The sequence below is a fragment of the Mobula hypostoma genome, chromosome 2 (assembly GCF_963921235.1).
Source record: "Mobula hypostoma chromosome 2, sMobHyp1.1, whole genome shotgun sequence".
NCBI classification, from domain to species: domain Eukaryota; kingdom Metazoa; phylum Chordata; class Chondrichthyes; order Myliobatiformes; family Myliobatidae; genus Mobula; species Mobula hypostoma.
Window position 1 is genome coordinate 218,581,238 of NC_086098.1, and position 12,165 is coordinate 218,593,402.

General features: G+C 43.9%; 1 protein-coding gene across 2 annotated transcripts in view; it reads left to right on the forward strand.

Moving 5' to 3' along the window:
• The window catches only part of LOC134336834 (protein-glutamine gamma-glutamyltransferase 2-like), a 77,117-nt gene that overhangs the window by 42,326 nt on the left and 22,626 nt on the right, over positions 1 to 12,165 (forward strand). For both annotated transcript variants that reach the window (XM_063031385.1, XM_063031393.1), the window contains exon 7: positions 9,584 to 9,719. In XM_063031385.1, coding sequence (XP_062887455.1) covers positions 9,584 to 9,719 — 136 coding nt within the window. The remainder of the gene's footprint in view (positions 1 to 9,583; positions 9,720 to 12,165) is intronic.

Sequence of the window (12,165 nt, forward strand, 5' to 3'; positions counted from 1 at the left end):
GGTATACAAAAATGTTTTCATTTTTCCACTCAGGGAGTTGAATTGTGAACTCTGTTTCTCATTTCACAGATTTCCGACATTTTGTTCCCTTGTTTATGATAGGCTTGATATTTGGTTTGATGCAGTTTTAAGCTTGCTGCCCTTTTATCCCTATTGTCTTTTACTACAATGTCTTCTTCTACAATAGAACCTTATGTTTCTATTTATATTCTCAGGGTTTCTCTAAGTTTTCCACTTTAAAATGATTTATGCTAATGACACATTTAAACTTTAATGTGCTTCTGTTTACGTCTGTTCCTTCTCTTGATGGCACGGTTGGCAGATTTGGCAAAAAATTATTAGTAGTTACTTACTAGTGGAAAAGGGTCGAGGCATGAAACAGGAATTGACTGGAATGGATTGGGAAGGTAAAACAGAAATTGGGAGAGCCCTCCCTTTCAATAACTGGTCATCAGGTGTGAGGTGTTCTCAGGGTTGCTCTATTTGGTGCAGGTGTGGCTCATCCCCTGCTACTCCAGCTTTGGAATCATCTGAGATCTCTTCAGATTTATCTGGGGCTCCAAGATGGAGTGGATCAGTCACAGTGTACAAGTCCCTGATCAAGTGGGGCAAAAAGGACCCAATATTGTCTTCACTCTGACCACTTTCATGTGAGGCTGCTTCAGGCTATGTGTGGAACCTCACTACGTGGGCACCAAGTACCAATACGTGCCGAGGTTCAATCTGTCCTTGGTGTTGTGAAGAATGGGCCTGGTTCTGTTGCCACACAAGGTCCCAGTCAGCTGGATGTTGTTGCACTAGCTGTTCCTTGTAGAAACATCCTTCTGGGCCAACACCTTAGACCATAAATCCATCAGACAGTGGTCTGCATGGAACGTCCTGTAGACACTCCAGCAGAAGGAGTGGTTGGACACAGTGGGGTGGTGTCCTGAGCAGACTGTCCAGACCATCTGGCAGAATGCCTCATTGCCAGTCCTCACCAACAGGCACCTCAAGACCTTGCTTGGTGGTGGTGAGAGGGCCCACCCAGTCAGATCCTTCTTACATTCCCTTAGCATCACTCCCACAGCACTCTGCCTGCGGGATGACTGTAGAGGGGAAGAGAGAGTAGCTCATCTCTTTGCAGACTGCGGGTTTCCAAAGAGGGTGTGCAGAAAAATTCAAGGACGTGTGTCGTAGCTCATCCCAAGCCACTGTGTGATAAGGGATTATATGATCTATGGGCTGTTCCTAGGGACACACGGAGCAGAACATCAAGTGCTGCTGGCAGATCATCAACTTGGAGAAAGGCGCCTTTTGGTCTGCTAGCACATTGAGGAATGGTGCCAATTGGCACATTCCAGGCTGCAGGAGTATGTGCTGGGGCACCAAATTCAGATTGCTGCAACAACTGCAAGGGCTTGGTGGGGAAGGACCACAGTGTAGGTTACGTTTGCTACCGGAGAGGGAGTGGCTGGTTGGAGGAAGAAGCCTCTCATTTATTGTTATACCTCCTTAGGGGCCACAAGATTGGCAGCAGTACTATTGACCGATGTGTAAGAACGTAATAGAACAGTAGTGAAAGCATTGACTTTGAATCTAAAGAGAGAAAATGTTTTGTATGGTTTATTCTAATAAATACTTTTGATTATAAATAAACTTTATTTTGTTTAAAAAGTATTTAATTAGTAATTGGTCTCATCAGTATTGCGAAAATCTCCTTCCCATAGTTTTTCTCTTTAGTTAATTCCCTGCCATTAATTCTTGTGTTTCCTTTACCATTCTTAGCCCTAAGTACAAAGATTATGTGCCTTTGCTTTATGCAGCTGAACATCTTGCTGTAATGAGCAAACACAAAAGCTGATTAACTCCTATTACAGTGACAGCAGAAATTTCCACCAGGCAGACTACTTGAGTCCATGTAACCTGTTTATGGAAATAGATTTCCCTCCATTGCTGATGCTTATACTGCATTTAATCTAAATAAATTTTTGTTTTTGGAAACCATATCCATTGATGTAGCTATTATGCATGCCCATTCAATTGTGAGATATCGTGTATTTAGTCAGATGGACTCGATGTCATAGAGTCATAAAGCACTACAGGATCTTTGACTAGTTTAGTCCATGTTGAACTGCTGTTCTGGACAGTCACATCGACCTGCACCTGAACCATAGCCCTCCATATTCCTGCCATCCATGTACTTAGCCAAACTTCTCTTAAATGTTGAAATCAACCCCGCTTTCTGCTCAAGCACGAGAAAATCTGCAGATGCTAGAAATTCAAGTAACACACACAAAATGCTGGTGGGACACAGCAGGCCAGGCAGCATCTATAGGAAGAGGTACAGTCGACGTTTCGGGCCGAGACACTTCGTCCTGACAGTTGTACAAGGCCTTTGTGAAACCACACCTGGAGTATTGTGTGCAGTTTTGGTCCCCTAATCTGAGGAATGACATTCTTGCCATACAGGGAGTACAAAGAAGGTTCACCAGATTGATTCCTGGGATGGCAGGACTTTCATATGATGAAAGACTGGATCGACTAGCCTTCTACTCGTTGGAATTTAGAAGATTGAGGGGGGATCTTATCGAAACGTATAAAATCCTAAAGGGATTGGACAGGCTAGATGCAGGAAGATTGTTCCCGATGTTGGGGAAGTCCAGAACGAGGGTTCACAGTTTGAGGATAAAGGGGAAGCCTTTTAGGACCGAGATTAGGAAAAGCTTCTTCACACAGTGGTGAATCTGTGGAATTCTCTGCCACAGGAAACAGTTGAGGCCAGTTCATTGGCTATATTTAAGAGGGAGTTAGATATGGCCCTTGTGGCTAAAGGGATCGGGGGTATGGAGAGAAGGCAGGTACAGGGTTCTGAGTTGGATGATCAGCCATGATCATACTGAATGCCGGTTTCTATGTTTCACTATCTCTTGCAAACCCAGGTTTCCTAAACCTGTTATCCTTACTTTTTATGTGTGTGTGTGACTCTACTCTCAAAATTTCACTTTTGAAGACCTCCCACTTACCACGTACTCTTTAGCCTGAAAACAATTTATCCCAATCTACACTTGCTGGATCCTTTTTTATGCCACCACAATTAGCTTTTTTCCAATTTAGAATCTCAAGCTGAGGACCAGACCTATCTTTCTCCATAATAAGTTGTGCCCATTAGTTAACTAAAATCTATCTTGCATAATGTATTTAAAGAGCATGTCAAAGTGGAATGTCAAGGCAGATTGTCTATGTAATTGCTAATCGTTTCTCCTGACCTCCTCTAGGGTTACAAATTTACAACTTTTCACAAACCCCAGCACTAGTTTGAAATGATTATACTACTGTTCTGTTACTTTCCTGAGTGTGATGTTTGCTGGTTTAATTGCCACCTACAAATGCAACTTTTTCCATTGCACATGGCCTTGTTTACCTTGTTATCCCTCTAATAAGCAATCTCCATCCAAACATTTTGTTGGAATGAATGAGGCTTCCAGTGACACCAGTCTTGGACAGGAGCCCCACTTTGTGCTGCCTTCCACTTTGACAGTAGTAGGGCTTGTACTTTAATTCCTAAGTGGTTTTTTTCCAGTAGTTAGCTATCTATGTTAGAGAGAGTAATAATCAGAATCTTTTTAACAGGATAGAAATGAAAGTACTAGGGGACATGCATTTAGGATCAAAGGGGAAATAGTAAAAGAGATGTGTGAGACAAGTTTTTTTTTAAAACACAGAGAGCAGTAGGTGCCAGGATCAGATCATAAGGGGTAGTGGCAAAGGTAGATATAATAGTGGAGTTTCAGGAACTATTAGAGAGACACATAAATATGTAGGCACTGAGGGAGCATGGATCATTTACAAGCAGATGCGATTTAGTTCAGCACAAACATTGTGGGCCGAAGGGCCTGTTCCTCTGCTTCTCTGTTCTATGTTTCTGTCATGCTCTAGTTTGTCCTACAGTTTTGTTGCAATTAATTATAGACCTCTCAGTTTCAACCTATCAACACCGTAGTGCAAACTCTCAATACTGCTGATGACTTTGTCATGTTTGCTGGCTATGAATCTTTGCCATTCTCTGTGCTCGGGATCTTTAACCTCTAATAATATCCATTACAGAGTGTTCAGACTGGTAAGCATGGGGCACAGAGTTCAAACAAAATATGTGTCATTTGGTCAATGAACTTCTACAAACATTGTTACTATTCAGCAAACAGTTCATCTTCTGACACAATCTCCAAGCAGCTGACAGCCTTACAGTAATAAATATCACACACTATCATTAGACCACAGACTGGCATCTCCATACACTACTCATATCCAAAAAACACACTGTTAACATCACAATCTGACATACATCAGTTAATTCACTGCACAACTAATTAATTCAGAGCTTACACTTTATTGTCTAATGTCAAATTGTTGACCACAGGCCAGCAGTTTAGATCATGAATGCCATTGTTCCTTTTGTACCCGAACTCACTCGGACCACCTCTCTAATTTATAACATTGAAATAGGGGATCTCCCATTGGTCCAACAATTGAACTTCTTCCTCCCTGTCCCTAGCGTGTGGGTGGGTTGGGGTGGGGTGGAATTATCCCTTGCAATAATTAGTCACTGAAGTTCTCATTTGTTTGTGGTATGTTTTGTAATTCTGGAATCGAATCAAAAGAACAACACTGAAGCTGAGTAATGAATACCTACTTTGTTTTCACTTTAATTTTCTTAGTGAGGCACGCACATATACGTAATGATGTAGGGCGTTCACATAATTCTTGCATATAACCAGTAATGAATTATGTAAACAAACAAAAGAATGTTTAATCAAACAATATATTTACAACATTCCTAAAATATTACTGAAATATTAAATACGCTACACTTTGTATCTGAAGCCCCTCAATCTTATTCTCCTCCCTTATCAGTTCAAACTGCGGTGTTTAAATTTTATTTGTGGGTTATTTGGCTAATGCTTGTCAGCTTTTCATTGGCTCTGGTGGCATCATTTTACTGCCTTTCTTGCAAGTGATGATTTATAGTTAAAGCCTCTTTCTTTATTCTTCCTGAATCAAAACACTTCTGCTAGATCAGCCAACACACATCAAAGTTGCTGGTGAACGCAGCAGGCCAGGCAGCATCTCTAGGAAGAGGCACAGTCGACGTTTCGCCTGCTGCGTTCACCAGCAACTTTGATGTGTGTTGCTTGAATTTCCAGCATCTGCAGAATTCCTCGTGACTGCTAGATCAGCCAATTGTTAGGCTCAGGTTACCTCAGGTCACAGACATAGACAGCCATCTCCAATAACACACATCAAAGTTGCTGGTGAACGCAGCAGGCCAAGCAGCATCTATAGGAAGAGGTACAGTCGACGTTTCAGGCCGAGACCCTTCGTCAGGACTAACTGAAGGAAGAGTGAGTAAGGGATTTGAAAGCTGGAGGGGGAGGGGGAGATGTAAAATGATAGGAGAAGACAGGAGGGGGAGGGATAGAGCCGAGAGCTGGACAGGTGATAGGCAGAAGGGGATACGAGAGGATCATGGGACAGGAGGTCCGGGAAGAAAGACGGGGGGGGGGGTTGACCCAGAGGATGGGCAAGAGGTATATTCAGAGGGACAGAGGGAGAAAAAGGAGAGTGAGAGAAAGAATGTGTGCATAAAAAAGAGTAACAGATGGGAGATGTCTTCATTTTTTAAAGAAAGGGGCTTCCCTTCCTCCACTATCAACTCTGCTCTTAAACGCATCTCCCCCATTTCACGTACATCTGCTCTCACTCCATCCTCCCACCACCCCACTAGGAATAGGGTTCCCCTGGTCCTCACCTACCACCCCACCAGCCTCCGGGTCCAACATATTATTCTCCGTAACTTCCGCCACCTCCAACGGGATCCCACCACTAAGCATATCTTTCCCTCCCCCCCTCTCTCTGCATTCCGCAGGGATCGCTCCCTACACAACTCCCTTGTCCATTCGTCCCCCCCATCCCTCCCCACTGATCTCCCTCCTGGCACTTATCCGTGTAAGCGGAACAAGTGCTACACATGCCCTTACACTTCCTCCCTTACCACCATTCAGGGCCCCAAACAGTCCTTCCAGGTGAGGCATCACTTCACCTGTGAGTCGACTGGGGTGATATACTGCGTCCGGTGCTCCCGATGTGGCCTTTTATATATTGGTGAGACCCGACGCAGACTGGGAGACCGCTTTGCTGAACATCTACGCTCTGTCCGCCAGAGAAAGCAGGATCTCCCAGTGGCCACACATTTTAATTCCACATTCCATTCCCATTCTGACATGTCTATCCACGGCCTCCTCTACTGTAAAGATGAAGCCACACTCAGGTTGGAGGAACAACACCTTATATTCCGTATGGGTAGCCTCCAACCTGATGGCATGAACATTGACATCTCTAACTTCCGCTAGGCCCCACCTCCCCCTCGTACCCCATCTGTTACTCTTTTTTATGCACACATTCTTTCTCTCACTCTCCTTTTTCTCCCTCTGTCCCTCTGTCCCTCTGAATATACCTCTTGCCCATCCTCTGGGTCAACCCCCCACCCGTCTTTCTTCCCGGACCTCCTGTCCCATGATCCTCTCGTATCCCCTTCTGCCTATCACCTGTCCAGCTCTCGGCTCTATCCCTCCCCCTCCTGTCTTCTCTTATCATTTTACATCTCCCCCTCCCCCTCCAGCTTTCAAATCCCTTACTCACTCTTCCTTCAGTTAGTCCTGACGAAGGGTCTGGGCCTGAAACGTCGACTGTACCTCTTCCTATAGATGCTGCTTGGCCTGCTGCGTTCACCAGCAACTTTGATGTGTGTTGCTTGATTTTCCAGCATCTGCAGAATTCCTGTTGCTTGCATCTCCAATAAACTACATGTTCCATCTAATTAAAGAGAATCACACAAACAACTTCTTATTTGGAAATTATCTATAGTCCATCCAATTACCAGTAGGGCCTCAAAGAGTCCACTTTTGATTGCTTTGATGCAGCTATTCTTGAGCAAAATCAGTTTTCAAAATAGTTCACAAAATGGAGGTTGCAGAACAGTCTCACAAAATGGTGGCCTCCATTCCTTCCACCACAGGGCAAGAACAAAAAGACATTTGGTTTATATATTTCTACTGTCCATAACATATTCTAGTTGAATGCTTTCTACCACACTTTAGTCCATTCATGGCCAACAACACCACACACCAATTGATTTAATACTTACACTTCCTCCCTCACCACCATTCAAGGCCCCAGGCAGTCCTTCCAGGTGAGGCGACACTTCACCTGTGAGTGATATACCGCATCCGGTGCTCCCAGTGCGGCCTTCTATATATTGGCGAGACCCGACACAGGCTGGGAGACTGTTTCGCTGAACACTTAAGCTCTGTCCGCCAGAGAAAGCAAGATCTCCCAGTGGCCACACATTTTAATTCCACGCCCCATTCCCATTCTGATATGTCTATCCACTGCCTCTTCTACTGTAAAGATGAAGCCACGCTCAGGTTGGAGGAACAACACCTTATATTCCGTCTGGGTAGCCTCCAACCTGATGGCATGAATATTGACTTCTCTAACTTGCGTTAATGCCCCTCCTTCCCTTCGCATCCCATCCCTTATTTATTTATTTAATATATATTTTTTATTCCCTCCCTTTTTTTCTCTCACTTTTTTCTCCCTCTGTCTCTCTCACTATAACTCCTTGCCTGCTCTCCACACTCTGGGCTCCCCTCCCCCCTTCTCTCTCTCCCAAGACTTCCCATCCCATGATCCTCTCCCTTCTCCAGCCTCGTATCCCTTTTGCCAATCAACTTTTCAGCTCTTAGCTCCATCCCGCCCCCTCCTGTCTTCTCCTATCATTTCTGATCTCCCCCTCCCCCCCCCACTTTCAAATCTCTTACTATCTCTTCTTTCAGTTAGTCCTGACGAAGGGTCCCGGCCCGAAACGTCTACTGTACTTCTTCCTATAGATGCTGCCTGGTCTGCTGTGTTCCACCAGCATTTTGTGTGTGTTGCTTGAACTTCCAGCATCTGCAGATTTCCTTGTGTCTGCATTTTTTAATTGATTTATTAAGTATTTTAGACCTTACACTGCACAACTCCCATTTTAATAATTGCTTCTTATGTTGCAGAATGTAACTCCCTTAATTTATGCCTCCAGCCTCTGTCAATATGCCATTTCCAATTGATTCAACAAATTTTACCTTCATAGCAGTTTCTGTGTAGTATATAAATAAAAAAAAGACATTTTTTTTAAGAGAGAAATGTACCTTGGATTGTAAGAATGTCTCTAAGTTTTATCTCAAAGTATAATTTCAAATGATTAATTGATCTAGCTTTCAATGGCTTCTTTATACTTTATACTTTATTGTTGCCAAACAATTGGTACTAGAACGTACAATCATCACAGCAATATTTGATTCTGCGCTTCACACTCCCTGGATTACAAATATTAAATATTAAAAATAGTTAAAATTAGTAAATATTAAAAATTTTAATTATAAATCATAAATAGAAAATTGAAAAATGGGAAGTAAGGTAGTGCAAAAAAAACCCGAGAGGCAGGTCTGGACATTTGGAGGGTACGGCCCAGATCCGGGTCAGGATCCGTTCAGCAGTCTTATCACAGTTGGAAAGAAGCTGTTCCCAAATCTGGCCATATGAGTCTTCAAGCTCCTGAACCACCTTCTGGAGGGAAGAGGGACGAAAAGTGTGTTGGCTGGGTGGGTCGTGTCCTTGATTATCCTGGCAGCACTGCTCCGACAGCGTGTGGTGTAAAGTGAGTCCACGGACGGAAGATTAGTTTGTGTGATGTGCTGCGCCGTGTTCATGATCTTCTGCAGCTTCTTTTGGTCTTGGACAGGACAACTTCCATACCAGGTTGTGATGCACCCTAGAAGAATGCTTTCTACGGTGCATCTATAAAAATTAGTGAGGGTTTTAGAGGACAGGCCAAATTTCTTTAGTTTTCTCAGGAAGTAAAGGCGCTGGTGGGCCTTCTTGGCAGTGGACTCTGCTTGGTTGGACCAAGTCAGGTCATTTGTGATATTGACGCCGAGGAACTTAAAGTTTTTGACCTGTTCCACTTGCTCACCACTGATGTAAATTGGATCATGTGGTCCACTGCTCCTTCTGAAGTCAACAACCAATTCCTTCGTCTTGCTGAAGCTGAGGGATAGGTTATTGTCTTCGCACCATGACACCAGGTTCTTAATTTCCTCTCTGTACTCAAACTCATCATTACCCGAGATACGGCCTACTATTTTTGCATCATCAGCAAACTTACATATTGAGTTTGATGGAAACTTGGCTGCACAATCATGGGTGTACAGTGAGTACAGCAGGGGGCTGAGTACACAGCCTTGTGGGGCACCAGTGCTCAGAGTGATTATAGAGGAGAGCTTGTGCCCTGTTTTTAGAGCCTGGGTCCTGTCTGTGAGGAAGTTGAACATCCAGCTGCAGATCTGAGGGCTAAGGCCCAGGTTCCAGAGCTTAGGAATCAGCTTATTTGGAATGATGGTATTAAAGGCAGAGCCTTAGTCAATGAAAAGGAGCCTTATCGTATGTTGTTATAATTGTAAATATGGTATAAAAGAAGTTCTTCACTCATATTCTCTTTTGTTAGTGTTGAGGTGCTTGGGAATTCCTACCCGTGTTGTCACAAACTTTGAGTCTGCTCATGACACCAATGGGAATTTAACAATTGATACGGAGTATGATGATGAAGGGATGGATCTTGAAAGATCAGAAGACAGTATATGGTGAGTGACAAATGAATATAATCTTTCAGAAGTATTGTGTTCTTTAGTGTGTATCAGGCTAGAAATTGTATTTCTCCTACTTTAGCTGCTCTACGTTTTCTTTGCATGAAGTGCTAATATAAAATTGTGTAGGCACGTGGCCAAGTGGTTAAGGCGTTCGTCTAGTGATCTGAAGGTCGCTAGTTCGAGCCTTGGCTGAGGCAGCATGTTGTGTCCTTGAGCAAGGCACTTAACCACACATTGCTCTGCGATGACACCGGTGCCAAGCTGTATGGGTTCTAATGCCCTTCCCTTGGGCAACCGGTGGCGTGGAGAGGGGAGACTAGCAGCATGGGCAACTGCTGGTCTTCCATACAACCTTGCCCAGGCCTGCACCCTGGAAACCTTCCAAGACACAAATCCATGGTCTCATGAGACTACCTGATGCCTATAAGCTCCCTCAAATAATTAGTTAACATAAAAGTGCAACATCATTAATTAGCTTTACACTAAGAGATCTGCTGAAGCTCAAAGCGGTTCATTCCCCATGGATCCTCAATCACTTCATTGCAGACAGCAGTACTATTGCCCTGTAGTCAGGGAGGGGCAGCAACTCTAATAGGCAGGAACTGTGAATTTTGTCTTCTGTTGTAAGTCTGTCAAACTAAACCCTTTTCAATGAATAAATTTATTGTGTTTTGAAAAGAGTTGTGGTCTGCTGCAATGCCTGTGGAATCTGCTGTGCGTAGTGGTTTTATGCAAAATGGAGTTGATGAGAGGACTGTAAACAAGAGTATTCCTCCAACTTAGCCACAATGGATGTTAAAGCTAATTGTGATCTCTCAAAATGGAGGAGGGGCATCAGACCCATTTGTACCACTTCTTGACAGAATATAGAACCCAATGTCAATAGTATGAACCCACCACCAACCATCATTTCATCTGTGACAAGAGTGTGTGCATTGTGTCTCAGATCCCACAGACTGGAGTGGAAACAAGACATGCTAGATTCCAAGGGCCATGTATTACCAGATGTTGTGTGGTGCCAGATGGTCATAAGCTATGACATTCCTATGGAAAAGCACCCATTGATCTTGGTTACATTTCCCTGGAGATCCACATGCTGATGACATGTTTCTTTGCAGTCTTTCCTTGATTCAGGTTTCCTGGGGGTATCTTGAAGCTCCAAAAGAATAGTGACATGGCTCCTGGGGGCAGCTTGGTGCCCTCCTGAAACAGTGAGATCTCAGTAGTCACTTTTCTCATTGAACAGTGCGACGTCATTCACAGGGAGATTGGTGTTCTCTCTGAGCAGGAATACTATCGATGAGCAGCTCACATTTTACAGGAGCAAAGCGGGCTGCAGGTCCACTGGAACAGACAGAAGGCACGTGCAGCCTCATCCCTTGTTGTTCGGAGCAGAGACAGGTGCGTCCGAACCCCACCACACTCCCTCTACCTCTCCATTATGAGCAGAATGCTGCTTAGATTGTGCACGCAGTTGAGTCCAAGGAGCAGAGTGAAGGCAGCAGGGACCAGGCATTTGAGATTTGGAGCTTGTTCAAGATCCGGAGGGTGAAACGATGACCATATGGTTTGACTGCAATGGATTGTTGGACCATCATAACCTGAGATTGTGCCTGGTGTAGGATCAGTACGTTGATGTATCCCTGCAAAACATTGCCACAATTAACAACCTGCTGCTCAGGCATCATCTGGGAGGGTGGATGGAACTGTCAACTGTTCATGTCAGAAAACCGCATGAGGACTTTCGACAGCACATTTCCTCTCAGCCAGTCATCACAGACTACTCTTGCCAGCAGTCTTAAACAGGCTTGTTTTTCCTAGAAATCTTCTGTAATGCCTTGAGGTAGAAGAGTACTCTTCCAGCAGAAGGATTGCTGCAACACAGGAAACAATGCAAAGTAGAGCTTGTACATTGAAACCGACAAGGTTATCATACTTTACCTAACTTTACACGCAAGGTTCATTTTTCTCCATTTATGTTATATTTGATTTTTCTTTATATTAAATATAAAGGTTCGAGCAAAGTTCAAATATTTTTCATCTTTGGCACAAAACGTACTTTAGTGTGCAAGGATAACTTTCAAGGGTATGATTCAGATTCAGATTTATTCATCACATGTATATTGAAACATATGGTGAAATGCATCATTTGCGTTAACAATCAACATGCCCAAGGATGTGCTAGGGGCAGCCTGTAAGTGTTTTGGGGGAAAAAAAATATGACCGAGACCAGTGCTTGGGTCTCTGGCTCAGAAGGGAAGGGAGGAGAAGAGGTGAGCAGAAGTGATAGGGTGATAGGGGTTTTATTGGTTAGGGGAACAGACAGGAGGCTCTGTGGATGAGAATGAGATTCCTGAACGGTATGTTGCTCTCCAGGTGCCAGGGTCAGGATCCATAGCATTCTTAAGTGGGAGGGTGAGCAGGCCAAGGTTGTAGTCTA